Consider the following 14,508-nt stretch of genomic DNA (forward strand, 5'->3'; position numbering starts at 1 on the left):
TTGGTATAACGCTGCCCACGGAATTATAAACGCCCCCTCGCCCATCCGGTCAACATCAGATGACGTGTAGTAACTTCTAGAAGTACGTCTAGTTGGAATTTTTTATATCGCGCTGATTGCCATCAAACTGTATTTCATCATCAATATAATGCATTTGGGGCTATATATCACGTTCTGGAGAAAGCTGCAGAAAGAGATGAAAACATACTTATACATTAGACCATACTTTACTATGAATATGTGAATGAAAAAGTTTAACGTTGCTACACAATGAACAATACATATAGGACTTTGAATGGGCCCTAATAATGGCAATGTAGCAATAGAATTTAAAAAGTTATAGCCCTGCAAAGAAGGGGACTTTCTCCATAGACAAATAGCGCTGGCAATCTATGGTATATCATTAATTTAACCTTAGGCAACCAAAGTGTTAAGGATCTTCTGACTGACTTGGAACTTCCTTAGGCGCCTGAGGAAGTAGAGGCGTTGCCGTGCCTTCTTCACAACACTGTCGATGTGTGTGGTCCATGTCAAGTCCTCGGATATGTGGGCTCCGAGGTACTTAAAACTGTTCACTCTCTCAACCGGTGCTCCGTCGATGCTGAGGGGGCTGTAGTCCCTGACCCCCGACCTCCTGAAGTCCACAATCATCTCCTTTGTGCGGGGGCGTTGCCTTTTGCTGCACGTTGGCTGGACAGGTCCCCCCTCGGCCCTCGGGCTGCTGCCCTGTTAGGGGGGGCCTTGGTGAAGGACATCTGTGCTGCGGCCTCCTGGTCCTCCCCGGGTCCCTTCGTTAAGTTTTCCCTCGTGGTCATGACTGGGGGTTCTGTCTCCCAGGCGGTTCTGAGGTCTGGGACCTCTCCTGCGTCCCGCCTTTGGTGGGCTAGCAGGGGTGTGTAGGTGTGTGCCACGGGGTGATGTGTCACACGTGGTCTCGCCTGTGCTGTGCGTTTTTTAGGGGTCTCTGGTTCCCCCTTTTTCGCACTTTGGTGGAGTTGACTGCCTCCCCCCCTTCGTTAGGACGGGCGGGTGGACGGGACTCCCCTCCTCCCTGGTAGTGGGGCTTACGGGCCCTCAGGGGGTACACTTGTCGGGTCACGCGTCTGCTCTGCCCCATATCTCATAATGGCAGGAGCGAGACGCGATGACCAGTATGATATATAACGAAAGGTTATCCTATAACCTAGTTATATGAATACCGGCAGAGCATCTCGCTCTCAGCGCCCTGAGGTCCCTTGGTTGGGTTTTCAATGTTGGAAACTTTTTTTTAGAGTGTGACCATGTCCGGCGTCTTATAGGAGGACGCTGGGGCGTGGCCTGGTCAGGTGCATGGGTGCAAATTGTTTGTTCATGAGCACAGTAGGTGCTAGGAGATAAGAGTTATCTCATAATGGCAGGAGCGAGACGCTCTGCCAGTATTCATATAACTAGGTTATAGGATAACCTTTCGTTCAGGCTTGTGACCGTCCATAAAAGTTACTTTCAACCATTCCAGGTAATGAAATTCAGTGATGTCATGGGATTGCATTTTCCTTACCTTGAGGTTATAACTCAAAATTCATAAAATAACAGAACAAAATGTTAACATTTCTGAAAATCTCTACTTTTGTAGAATTAAAACCTACAAGTACATTTCTATGGAATATCCCTTTAAAACAAATTAGCCTTTGAGATTTAGGTGATCCATTTGTAACTAGCTCTGCTTCGTACCCGACTAGGATTCCTATAGCTGTAATGACTGGTTGCCTATATAATTGTTAGAAAGATGTTTATAAAATTGTTTTCATGATTACATTACTTAATTAAAGTAAGATTATATCAATCTGACAGTATGTACAATGCAGTGTGCCTACTGTAGGCCTACTCACAAGACAAGACAAGACAATACAATTAACAATTTGTCCAGTGAACTGAATTCCAGTTGGGTGCTCCAGTTGTCAAGAGTTATGCTATTTCTGAAATACTGTTGTATATAATTTATTGTCATACATGAATAATAAATAAAGACAATGGACCTCATGCAAGAACCATGCATATGCATAGATATGATCTTAAATTGTGCATACAAACAATTTAAGCAAAACTTTTTCCCTTTTACTGTTTCTCCCATCCCCCAATTCGTTAAGCCAATTCCCCTCTGGTTGCTGCGCTGCCTTACTGTTGGTCTGGGGAGGGTGTAGACTACCACAGCTAGGAGTTTCGCCGGGAGAGCGTACCGTGCACAGAGGTAAACGCTATCTCCCCCAGATCCCCTCCCTGCTGAACAGGTGCCTCGACCGACCAGTAGGAGTCGCTATTGCAACGGCTTTTTGGCATTCACCAATTTGTTCATTTGTACGACCAGAATTTAGAGCTGCAATAATTATTTTCTGACCATTAGAAGGCAGCAAGGGGAAATTAAACGAAACTCAAGAGTGCATTCGGCTGAATAGCGAGATGTAGCACATCCTACCTGGTCAGCAACACTGTTGTAAACCTTGGCCCAGAGACACTATACCAGAGGTATTCTAATATACTATTGTACTGTATATTAACACTCTTTAGACAGCCAGAGAGAAACTATACCAGAGGTAGTCTAATATACTATTGTATATTAACACTCTTTAGACAGCCAGAGAGAAACTATACCAGAGGTAGTATAATATACTATTGTATATTAACACTCTGTAGACAGCCCCAGAGACACTATACCAGAGGTAGTCTAATATACTATTGTATATTAACACTCTGTAGACAGCCCCAGAGACACTATACCAGAGGTAGTCTAATATACTATTGTATATTAACACTCTGTAGACAGCCCGAGAGACACTATACCAGAGGTAGTCTAATATACTATTGTATATTAACACTCTTTAGAGTTTAGACCGACTGACTAATAGACTAGGTTAGATATATTTGTGCAAGGATTTTTCTCTGTGTACATCCTTGCAATTCAACTTGCAACAATGAATGTACTTGAGGCTACGAGTTGACAGTACTACAGCTACCACACATATTCAAAAAAAGTTTTTGACTTTTGATTTGGGCTGTGATTAATCTTGAGCCGAACGGTTTTAATGTACCCCAGCTGGCCAATCAGAAAAGAGTATTCACCCAGGTATAAAAACAAGTAATGTTTAGTTAACAATTTAGTACATTTTTGTGGTTCAAAAACATCCACAGCAACTGTGGCAATTTATGTATCACCTACTCGCACAGATTAGCCAGATTAGCCAATGTTAATTTCCGATAGCAACCGATCAAACTGGTCCCATGCATTTATTCACATTTGAAATGTATTATATCACTTAATATAATATATTATATTAACTGATATATAACTCCTTTCAATGATCAGAGGGACATACTGGGAGTTGAGTTTGCTCAGAGAGGGTGCACTAAAATCGTAACAAATCAAATGAAACATTTAAAGCTGAAGAAATTACACTCCTGACATTTCCCCCCCCTGACTGAATTACATTTAAGAGAATGTTCATGCATGAGGCCCATTGTCAAAAAGTTGAATAAAACAATAATAATAAATAGTAATGCTAGCGTGAATTCTGGTGCTAATAAGTTCATTATCATTCATTGTGTCACAATAATAACATTGTAACACCCAACACCTAAAGGTTTCTTATTGTAATGGTCTTTTATTTCTTTGTGTAGGTGAAGTTCAGTGAGCTAACCATCGATATGTTTCGCATGCTCCAAGCATTGGAGCGGGAACCAGTCAACTTGGCCACGCAAACGTCTAAACCGGGAACACTGGTGAGGAGAATGCTCTCTAGACTGCTGTAACACTGTAGTTTAATTAGGCCTCTATGTTGCATGACACATTCATGAAAAACAATTAAACATAAAAATATAGATAACATTTTAATGTATATATTTAAAAAGTTAAATAATACATCCACAGAACCTTTAGAAAAGTGCAGAATAAAAGCGTTTCCCCCCAAAAGAATATTGATTAATGAATGTATATTTTTTTTAAAAAAATCATTTTTTTTATTAAATGTGTGGTTCCAAAATGGATGTTGTTGTTTACATGTTGCAGGCATGAATGTTATCTATACCACCTTTAACTCTTTCAGCGCTGCGGGCGTAGCCCATCTTTGTTCCTACTGCGCCACCACTCTAAGAGATGGGGATGAGTGGCGGTGTTTGCAGGGCTATATCTATATTCTATATTATAGCTATGGATACAATACTATGGCTCATTTGACATCAACTGTCCATCGTTCAATCTGTGAAAAAGAATAATTTTTTTCATGTATACGTAGGGCTGGGCGATATGACCAAAAACGTTATCGCGATAAAATAAAAAAATTATTTTCATATAATTCGATATCGATAATTATCGTCGATATAATGTCTGTCAAGTTTAATTAACTTCTTATGCTGCTGCGAATGTCTCAAGTCGAGTTGATGTCGTCATCAGTCCGCGCACGTTAGCAGTTAGCCGACAAGCGGAGTATCTCATGACAATAAATATGACACTAAAATACTCTCTTCCGCCACAATATATTGAAACGAACTGTATACCCCACACTACTATAAACGTGGCCTCAGAATTCAAAACACACACATACTCGGCACGTAAATATATAAAACAGTGCCGTGCAAGCTAGTTATCCTAGCCAGCCTGTTGTATCTAAGCGATGTATTCCATGACAATGTGCTAAATATGACACTGAGTCCAGATGTCCCGAATCATGCAATAGAACCGGCAGACCATTTCTTCGTTCTACGAAAAGACCGGACGGCATTAGAGTCACTAAAGAAGAAAGGAGGCGGCATCGCCTTCATGATAAACAAGGAGTGGTGCGATTTAGGCAACACAAAGGAAATGTCTAACCACTGTTCCCCAGACCTGGAGTTTATCACGATAAAATGTCGACCCTTCTTCCTCCCAAGAGAGTTAACGTCCATCATCCTCATCGGAGTGTACATTCCACCACACGCGAACACTGAGGTCGCACTTTCAAAACTTCACGACGAGGTAAACAAACTCCAGGCAGCTAACGTTGACGCGGCCATTTTGGTCTTGGGGGATTTCAACAGCGCGCGTCTTAAAAAGGTGCTGCCGAATTTCTATCAGCATGTGACCTGTCCCACCAGAGGCGAGAACATATTAGACCATGTATACTCGCAATTTAAGAATGGGTACAAGTCACAGGCTCTTAGTCCATTCGGTAAAAGCGATCACGTTGCAATTTTTCTTTTGCCTAAGTACAAACAGTGTCTCAAGCGAACGCCGGTGGTCTCGCGAGAGGTTAAACGTTGGACCGTGACGTCAGTAGAGTCACTCCAAGCAGTGCTGGGAAGCACAGAATGGAGTGTACTCCGTGATAACACAGCCAATATTAACGAATACACCGAAACGGTGATTGACTATGTCTGTACTCAGGTAGAAGTAATAATCCCCACCACCAAAATTAATATCTACCCAAACCAAAAGCCCTGGGTAGACAAATCCGTCCGTGAGGCTCTGAAAGTGCGCACATCAGCATACAACACCGGGCTGGTGACAGGCAACATGGAAGAACACAAGATGGCAAGATACAACGTCAGGAGAGCAGTAATAGAGGCAAAACGGCGTTACAGGGATAAAGTTGAACTTCAGTTTGAACAGGCTGACTCTAGAGGCATGTGGCAGGGCCTCAGAACAATGACAGACTACAAAGGAACCCCCCTCAAACTGAACAGTGACATCTCCTTAGCAAATGATCTCAACTCCTTCTATGCGAGGTTTGAGGCTGTGAATAACAACACCAGCCTACAAACCACGGCAATGGGGGGGGGGGGGTCTGCTGATGGAGACTCAGTGTTCAGGGTAACAGAGCATGAGGTGAGACGGATCTTTAAAAAAGTGGATATCAGGAAGGCAGCAGGACCGGACGGCATCCCCGGCCGCGTCCTAAAAGTCTGTGCCGACCAACTGGCCCCGGTATTCACTGACATCTTCAACCTGTCCTTGGAACAGGCCGTCATCCCCACCTGTCTGAAGAAGTCCACCATCATCCCTGTACCCAAAAAATCTACGCCCGCTTGCCTCAACGACTACCGCCCTGTAGCCCTCACCTCCATAGCCATGAAGTGCTTTGAGAAGCTAGTGAAGGGCTACATCTGTTCCTCCCTCCCCATCAACCTGGACCCTCTGCAATTTGCATATCGCCCCAACAGGTCCACGGAGGACGCCATAGCCCATGTGCTGCACACAGCAGCATCACATCTGGACAAGAGGAAGGGGAACTATGTGAGAATGCTGTTCATCGACTACAGCTCAGCATTCAATACCATAGTCCCCTCCAAACTCATAGCCAAGCTCAGGGACCTGGGCTTGAACTATGACCTGTGCCAGTGGGTCCTGGACTTCCTGACGGGCAGACCCCAGGTGGTAAGAGCCGGCAACTGCACCTCCTCATCCATCACGCTCAACATAGGGGCCCCCCAGGGCTGTGTTCTGAGCCCCCTCCTCTACTCCCTGTACACACATGACTGCGTAGCACAGCGGAACAACAACACCATCATCAAATTTGCTGATGACACAGTAGTGGTGGGCCTGATCTCTGCCAACGACGAAAGGGCCTACCTGGAAGAGGTAGAGAACCTGTCACAGTGGTGTCAGGAGAACTGCCTCTCCCTGAACGTCAGCAAAACAAAAGAGATGATTGTGGACTTCAGGAGGTCGGGGGTCAAGGACTACAGCCCCCTCAGCATCGACGGGGCACCAGTTGAGAGAGTGAACAGTTTCAAGTACCTCGGAGCCCACATATCCGAGGACTTGACATGGACCACACACATTGACAGTGTTGTGAAGAAGGCACGACAACGCCTCTACTTCCTCAGGCGCCTAAGGAAGTTCCAAGTCAGTCAGAAGATCCTTAGGAACTTCTACTCATGTACAATAGAGAGCATCCTGACCGGCAACATCACCTCCTGGTTTGGGAATAGCACTGCACAAGACCGTAGCAGACTACAAAGAGTGACACGTTCAGCCGAACGCACAATTAGAGGGGGGCTTCCCACCCTCCAGAACATTTACAACAAGCGGTGCAAGGGGAAGGCTAAGAGAATTATTAAGGACTCGAGCCACCCGAACAACTGCCTCTTTGAACTGCTGCCGTCAGGCAAGCGATACCGGAGTCTTATGGCGAGCACAGAAAGACTCAGAAGGAGCTTCTATCCCCAGGCCATCAGGCTGCTAAACGAACAATAATCGCTAAACGAACAATAATCACTATGCAACAACCATCAAATGCACACAGCACACACACCCACACGCACACACACACTCACTCAAACAAACAACACACTGCAGCACCCACTCTCCACACTTTAGATCACACAAACACACTTACACTTTATATTTATTGATAAAGGATTTGCACTACAACTCGTACACCTACTGTGAATTGTACCTAAACTGCACCTTGTCCATTTATGCCTTGCACTATATAGTATTGTATATTAGTACACTGCACAGTATTGTATATTGTATGGTAACTACGTCTACGAACATTGTACATATGTCTAAACTGAACACTGTGACCTCTTTTTTTTTCTTCTAATTTTTACTATGTTTTTATTTCATACTTATCTTGTCATGCACAGTCTCTGGAGCGCAACAGTAAGAAGCATTTTGTACAAAAGTATTCTGTACTTCTGTATGACAACTATTAAAGAAACTTGAAACTTGAAACTAAAATACTCTCTTCCGCCACAATATATTGAAACGACGTCCACTGTATACCCCCACTACTATAAACGTGGCCTCAGAATTCACGCCACACACATACTCGGCACGTAAATATATAAAACATCGCCGTGCAAGCTAATTAGCCTAGCAAGCCTTGTTGTTGAGTGAGTCCTACCTCCTTCCGGGTCTACTTCGCTCTCGGCCATCTCCTTCACTGATTGGTTGTTAGCTGTTGTGCGTAAGCACGTCATCACGTAACGTTGGTTGTTGTTAGTGAGTGTGCTGAGCCGAGGCTGAACGGAGCCAAGCTTGGAAAATCGATATATCGAAACTTTGCGACCACGTTTCATGTTTATTTCGAGGAAATAATTTATCGCGATAGTTATCGTTATCGTTTTATCGCCCAGCCCTATGTATACGTTCGCGTGTTATACCGTGGTGAATATAAGTGTAGTTTCAGAGTGATCCTGGCTAATTCCAGAAAACGCCGCTATGGAGCAATACGTGAATTTTACTAAAAGCGTTGGCTTTGCTCGCCTGGACACGCTACTATTTCCAAATCAAATGTATATAATAGGTATTATGTTTCATCATGAATGCATGAAAGGGGAGGGGGTTGTTTTTTGATGCTTTGATCGTCACCAACGGCATACGTTCTGGAGTATGTTACACATGGTCGTTGCGATCGATTTGAAATCATGGTTGGATCAAAGCAGGATTGATGTCATATAGTCCTTACCTTCACTAGGAGGTACCCCAAAAAGAATATTCCAATTGTCTGATCGCGATTTCCAGTATTGGTGTCCATCGTGTCGCCAACATAATCCACCACAACACATGCATCGGGGGCATTTGACGTGTTTCAATGTCATCGAGTGAACCGCTTGACCAAAGAAAACTGCGCCCAGAGTGAATTAAATGTAACACCGGGTGTGAAAAAAAAAGGTTTGGAAGGGTGGGCGATACTGCCACCTACCAGGATACGGCCGGTATTGCACTCTAGCGATCTCAGAGTTGGTAACCCTGAGGTCCGTGTAAGAGAAATCAATAAAGATATTGAATAAAAGAAATACAGATGAAAGCCCGACTATACTCTGGTCTGGCGCTGAACGGTTGGCGAGTTAACCCGTCTTTCCTCGGGTCTGGCGCTGATTGAGTTAACAACTTACCAACTTAAAAAGAACACACCAACATTATGGGAAATGTGTTTACTGTCTTCTCCAGAGTCTGACAAGAAGATTGATATCAATTTCCTCTTTGTGCTTTCAGTAGAAAGCTGTAGAAAGCTGTTGAAAATGTACTTGTAATTTTAAAGGTGCTATAGATAACATTCAGCCACTAGATGTCGCCACTAGATGTCGCATCTAGTGGCTCACCAGCATGTCATTAAATGATCCAATTGATCCAATTAGGTGCATTCCATGTGGGGTAGGAAGTAGGGGATACATGCACACAACATGTAAACAACAATATTTTGGACCAGCAAAATAAATAAATGTATTCATAATCTTTGGGGGGAAAAGCAATACTTTTATTCCACACCTTTCTAAAGTCTCTGTGGATCAATTATTAAAAATAATAATAAAAGATTACACTACATAAAATGTTTATCTATAAGAGCTACCGGTCATACGTTGTTGTTGTAATTTTGATAAGCATGGTTCAATTAACCTGTGTAGCCATAGTAAAAGGATGGAAGGGTTTTGAGAATGATCTTTTTAAAGTGTGTTTTGTTCCAGGAACCCATGAGTGAGAAGCCGGCAAAAAGAGAAAATCCACACAAGTATTTATTATACAAACCCACGTTCAGCCAGCTCTTCACCTTCCTGTCCGCCTCTTTTAAGGTCCGTATTCACCTGCAGTATAGCCATACTCTTACATTGATTGATTGATTTTTATTTATTCATTTAAACAAGAACATACGTTTAAAGCAAGCTTCTCATACACATTCTTAAGAAAGGTCATCAAGGATAAACACAATAAGGTGAATAGTATATTATTACAATACAGCACCTATAACTTCAACAACAATCGAAACGACAACACACCAGGCTCAGGATTAATAGTGTAACATTAAAAACCGTGTATCCAGTGTCAATACCTAAAACAAATCATCACCAACAACACCTCAACAACAACAGCAACAACATGACCAGTAGAAAACATAAAATATAAAAAATGACAATCTATAAGGCCTGGCACTAAGGGGTGGGCGGTATAACGGGTGTACCGGTAGAAATCTGTGCCAAGGGATTATTCTCAAAGAAGAATAATTAGTTTGATAGAAAGGTGCTTCCGAGCGCATGTAAAGTAGGCAACATGGTTTAAAACTTGTGAAATGTGGACGCTTTCTATTACCATTCTCCGAGTAGTGTTGGTGACAACTGTAAGCCCCAAGCTAGTTTGTGCTGTATGGTGAAATGAGTTTGGTCAATAATAAGTCCCATCATTGTGGGCATATAGTGTTTACTTGGCTCCAATGTCATGTCAGAAGATGCACCAATAATATCGGTGTGCTGCACATGGTGTTTGTAACTGAGGGGTACAATTCCCTGACTGTATTGATAAGTATGGTATCATTAAACCACTACCGCTTTATGTACTTTAATTACTGGCCATACAGTACATGATATATAAATATGATGAACACTTCCCACAATGAATCGGTTCCACACAAAGGTGTAATCAAGTATTTATTGCAGCAAAAGGTACATAATATACTTCTCTGTATTTTACTTTGGATGCGCTTATAAGGCAAAGGAATGTGCGTAGGCAAATCAATAATGAATGTCCATTCTCTGGTTACGCAGGAGGTAATTATACAACCTGAATCTTAGGGAATTATATCTATGGTACACTAGTAATATATAGCGGGAGATACTGGAAGGGTCCCCCCGGTTGTAAGCCAGCAGGGGTAGAGGATCTGTCGGTAGTAGAGAGTCTGGTCAACGATGACTAAGGAGACTCCAAGTACAGGAGACGGTGCAATAGCCTCTTGATCCACAGACGAATACAGCTGTTCTCCGTAGACTGTAGCTCCACAGTGAAGAAAGCTAGCCGGCCTCAGGCTCTCTGAGGCGCAGACTCGACTGGTCTCCTCACAGGGTAAATCCCACACGTGTAGGCGTCGGCGATTCTCCGCTCCATAAATCACAGGACCAAAACAAATATAATCCAGCCGCAAAGGGCTATGTAGTCGTCGGGTAGATTAATCCAGTGTACATGTCCACACGGTTCTCGTCTAGGTCTCCTCGGGTGAAAGCGCCATGAAAGCAGCCCAGCCTGGATAAGCACTCTAGCTGGTACGAGGAAGCGTTGGTGATGCTGGTCACTGTAGAACTTTAGCCGCACGATACACTATACACAAATAGACTATTACTGACTTAATAGAAATATGTCGCACTCGACGGTATAGCGCCAAACTCTGACAATTCAGTTATTAATTCGCACGCGGTCTCAATGCTCTATTTTGGGGCCAAACAGGCCATACTTCACCGCACGGAGTATCGTGGGTGAGGCTTCAACTTATTGGGTAACTCTACTTCTGTATTCACCTGCGCCATATTTATATGCACGGCGAACAATCTAGTGCCAACCTCATTTCTGTCTCGTATCCCTGGGCAAGGCCGGGCATGTACAGACATGTCTTGACGGTGGCTTTGAACCTGACTCTGGAGGCACGGCCCCGGCGCCTGTGGACCGCTGTCCAATAGGAGAATGAAATACCATGGTCTGCACTAGGCTAAAGGGATATTCCGTGTATATGTACAAGGAATATACAAGGGATATCAAACGATATACAAATACTATGCAATATATATCAATCAATAAATATATATATTCGGTTTAATCTGATCCTTTGTAACAGTGTTTGTTTTGGAAGCAAGTGTGTCTGCGTCATCATTTTCACAATCTCCATCTCCACCTGGACTCTTATGGACCATCCTGTGTTCAGTTTTTTTTTAAACTTTGACCAGTCAGCTGGTTCTTTTAGCGTTTATCGCTTTTTTCTGGTCAAGCATGACCGACAGAAACAGGTTGAATGGGGTATAGATCGGGGGAAAGACACTCTGAGAAAATACGGCGAGTCCGGGAGTCGAACTCGTGTACCCCAGATCCGTGACGCGCACGGTTGTCCCCGACGCCGAAATAGCGTCCGAGGTACGCGGTGAGCTACTGGAGCTCCCCCTCCTGTGTTCAGTTTTACAAGTGTTGCTACTAATGACAAGTAAATTACAATCATCATGCATGCATGCTGTATTTTTATAGTTAACTCAGCAGCGTTAACTCATGGATGATCGCTGTGTAGTCGATGTTGTAGGATGTCGTAGTTGGATGCCGTGAGAGAGATAATTAGAATGTGAAATGGGCAGACCACTTGGAACCATGTTAAGTAAAAGAGAAACGCAACCGTGATATACCGTCCAAAATTCGAAATATAACGTGATCGATTTTAAGCTATACCGCTCACCCCTACCCGGCACACAAACTTTTAAAAGTCACTTCTAATAATAAAAAAATTTAATCTGACAGGACTTAAATCTATTTGCATTTCTTATTATTTTCAACTCTCCGGCCAAATTGTTCCATAGAACAGCCACAGAATATAGGAATGTCATTTTCCCATACAACAACCTAATGGGTACATAGTTATGTTATGGCTTCATCAACGTATTTCCGTGGCTCTGATTTCCAGGAATTGCCAGCAAATAGTGTTCTGCTTGTCTACCTGTCGGCCACTGGAGTCTTTCCCAACGGCCGCTTGGAATTTGAAGGTACTGTACAAAGAGACGTGATGTGGAAAGACAACTCGAACTGTGACATTCAGGACATTCCGCCAGAAGTCGCTCAGAGCTTTGAATGAATTTAATTGGGAAAATCCTTTCAAACAAGATGCCATTATTTGTTGTGTAAATACAGTGGACGTACCTTTTTGGGATTTTTATTATTATGCTTTTACGTTTTGGCTCAATGCTCTTTTTCACTTTGGATGTGAAAAGATACAATGTCTTTGAGTTTTTGTTAATGTGCATTGACATCTAGAAGTCTCTTTATATTTATACGTACGCTCACGTTGTTTTCAAAAATAAGTTTGGAACCATGTGAATGCCGTAACTTCCGAGCTGAACTGACGTGCTGGTTTCTCTGGATGTTTCTTCTAGGTCCATATGATTGTGGAGGAGTTCTCACGAACACAAATCGAGATGTGGTCAACGGAGAGTCTGTGCAGAAAAGGAGTCAGGCTCAGAAAGAGATGCACTGGTGAGCATCTAGAATCTAGGCCTTTGTGGCTCATTCGTGACACGCTTAAGTTTTCATCAGCAAGGTTTATATATCTCCAGATACTGTGTGGTCCACACTGACACCTAAAGGTATCCAGTGGAGGTTTTGACCACTAGTTGATCAAATTGCCGCTATATTATGTACATGGTTCCCACTTGTCTTGGAAAACTGGGAAATTCGGAGACTACATTTCCAGTCATTGAAACATTGGCGGAGGGGTCTCATGCCCATGGGGTGGGCCACCGGGTACGGTGCGCTCATGTTCTGACCATCTTGGTGGCGCCCTCTGTGATGTTTTAGATCGACACGCGTACCTACCCCCCTCTTAGGACTGGGGATGGTGGCGTGATTAGGACACGGGACTGGTTCTGGTCGCGCCGGACCAGGTCAGTTAACCCGTTGTCCGCCGGGGCGCAGATCTGCTGTTCTGGTACCCTGAAGGACTTTGTGCTTTTTCCGGGGGGAAAATGCCGGGTTGGCCCGGGCATCACAGGGTTTGATGTTATGGAGGTGTGTTCGTGGTTACGTCACTACGAGTTATCCTTTGCAGTTGCTTGGTCCATATTCTGTTGTACCTTGCGCTGTGCTAAGGAGCCTGGTCCTTCTCCATAATTATTCGCCCCTCCCTTCCCCTGCTTGGCGGGGCTGGGAGGGGGCTGTCGAGGTGGTTCTATTGTACCCCTCTGGCATCCCTGTGTACGTCCTGGTCCGGATTCGTTCTCGTCGACCTGTTGGCCTGGGTTAACCCCTTCTTGAAAACTGAAACGCTTGTACTGCCTGTATAGCCGGTGTATACGCGCAGTTGTGTTTCAGAGTTTTTTCTTGGGGGGGTTAAGGGAACAACCGCCTCCTGTTAAACTAAACATAGGGGGGTGGTGTTGGTAGCGGAGTCGACTCTCGGGTTTAGGCCGGGCTTGACCCCGTCTGCCTGCGAGTGTGCCCCCGCACTTTTCATGACGTCTGCCAATCGTGTCAACCTTCTCTGCCTCTGCCTCTCTAGGGGGTCGGCCAGTCGGGTTTTGTGGAGGCTGCGACATGGTGCACAGCATACCGAACGCCCCTTCCGCCGGGGTGCTGTTCACAGTAGACCCCTTGGCGCCGGTCTAGTCCGCAGTGCTCCGGGCACAGGTCGAGTTACGCTCTTGACCTGTTGCCAGGATTGAGGGATCAACCTCTTTCGGGGTTGTCTCCCCGGTGCGCCGAATGGCCCCACAGTGTTGTGGGGGTGTAGCCTCTGTAGAGTGCTTCAGGGCGGCGTGCTGTAAGGGGAAGGGCCTGCTCTTGGATTGGGCCCTGTCCGATAAGCTGGCGATGTGGGGGGTGGTGTCACTAGTGACCGTCTGGTGGGGTCTCGATGCTACGGCATCGTTGGGGGTGGTCCTGACCCTCAGGCTGTTCCTGGGGCTGGGTCCTCCGCGCTCCGCTGCTATGGCCTTGCCACGGGGTTGGGTTCTTGACCTTTGACCCTGTGATGTTAGGGGCTGTAACGGTTATTTTTTCTTCCCGTTCGTTCCCTAGTGGCATGTGGGATGCGCGCCTGA

General features: G+C 44.6%; 1 protein-coding gene across 1 annotated transcript in view; it reads left to right on the forward strand.

Moving 5' to 3' along the window:
• scai (suppressor of cancer cell invasion) overlaps positions 1-14,508 on the forward strand; it is a gene marked incomplete at its 3' end in the record, with an annotated part of 71,701 nt that overhangs the window by 49,596 nt on the left and 7,597 nt on the right. The window contains exons 8-11 of the mRNA XM_084324434.1: positions 3,652-3,753; positions 9,424-9,528; positions 12,381-12,459; positions 12,847-12,946. Of these exons, the coding sequence (XP_084180560.1) occupies positions 3,652-3,753; positions 9,424-9,528; positions 12,381-12,459; positions 12,847-12,946 (386 nt within the window). The remainder of the gene's footprint in view (positions 1-3,651; positions 3,754-9,423; positions 9,529-12,380; positions 12,460-12,846; positions 12,947-14,508) is intronic.

This window comes from Notolepis coatsorum, assembly GCF_963971535.1.
Source record: "Notolepis coatsorum genome assembly, chromosome: 11".
NCBI classification, from domain to species: Eukaryota; Metazoa; Chordata; class Actinopteri; order Aulopiformes; family Paralepididae; genus Notolepis; species Notolepis coatsorum.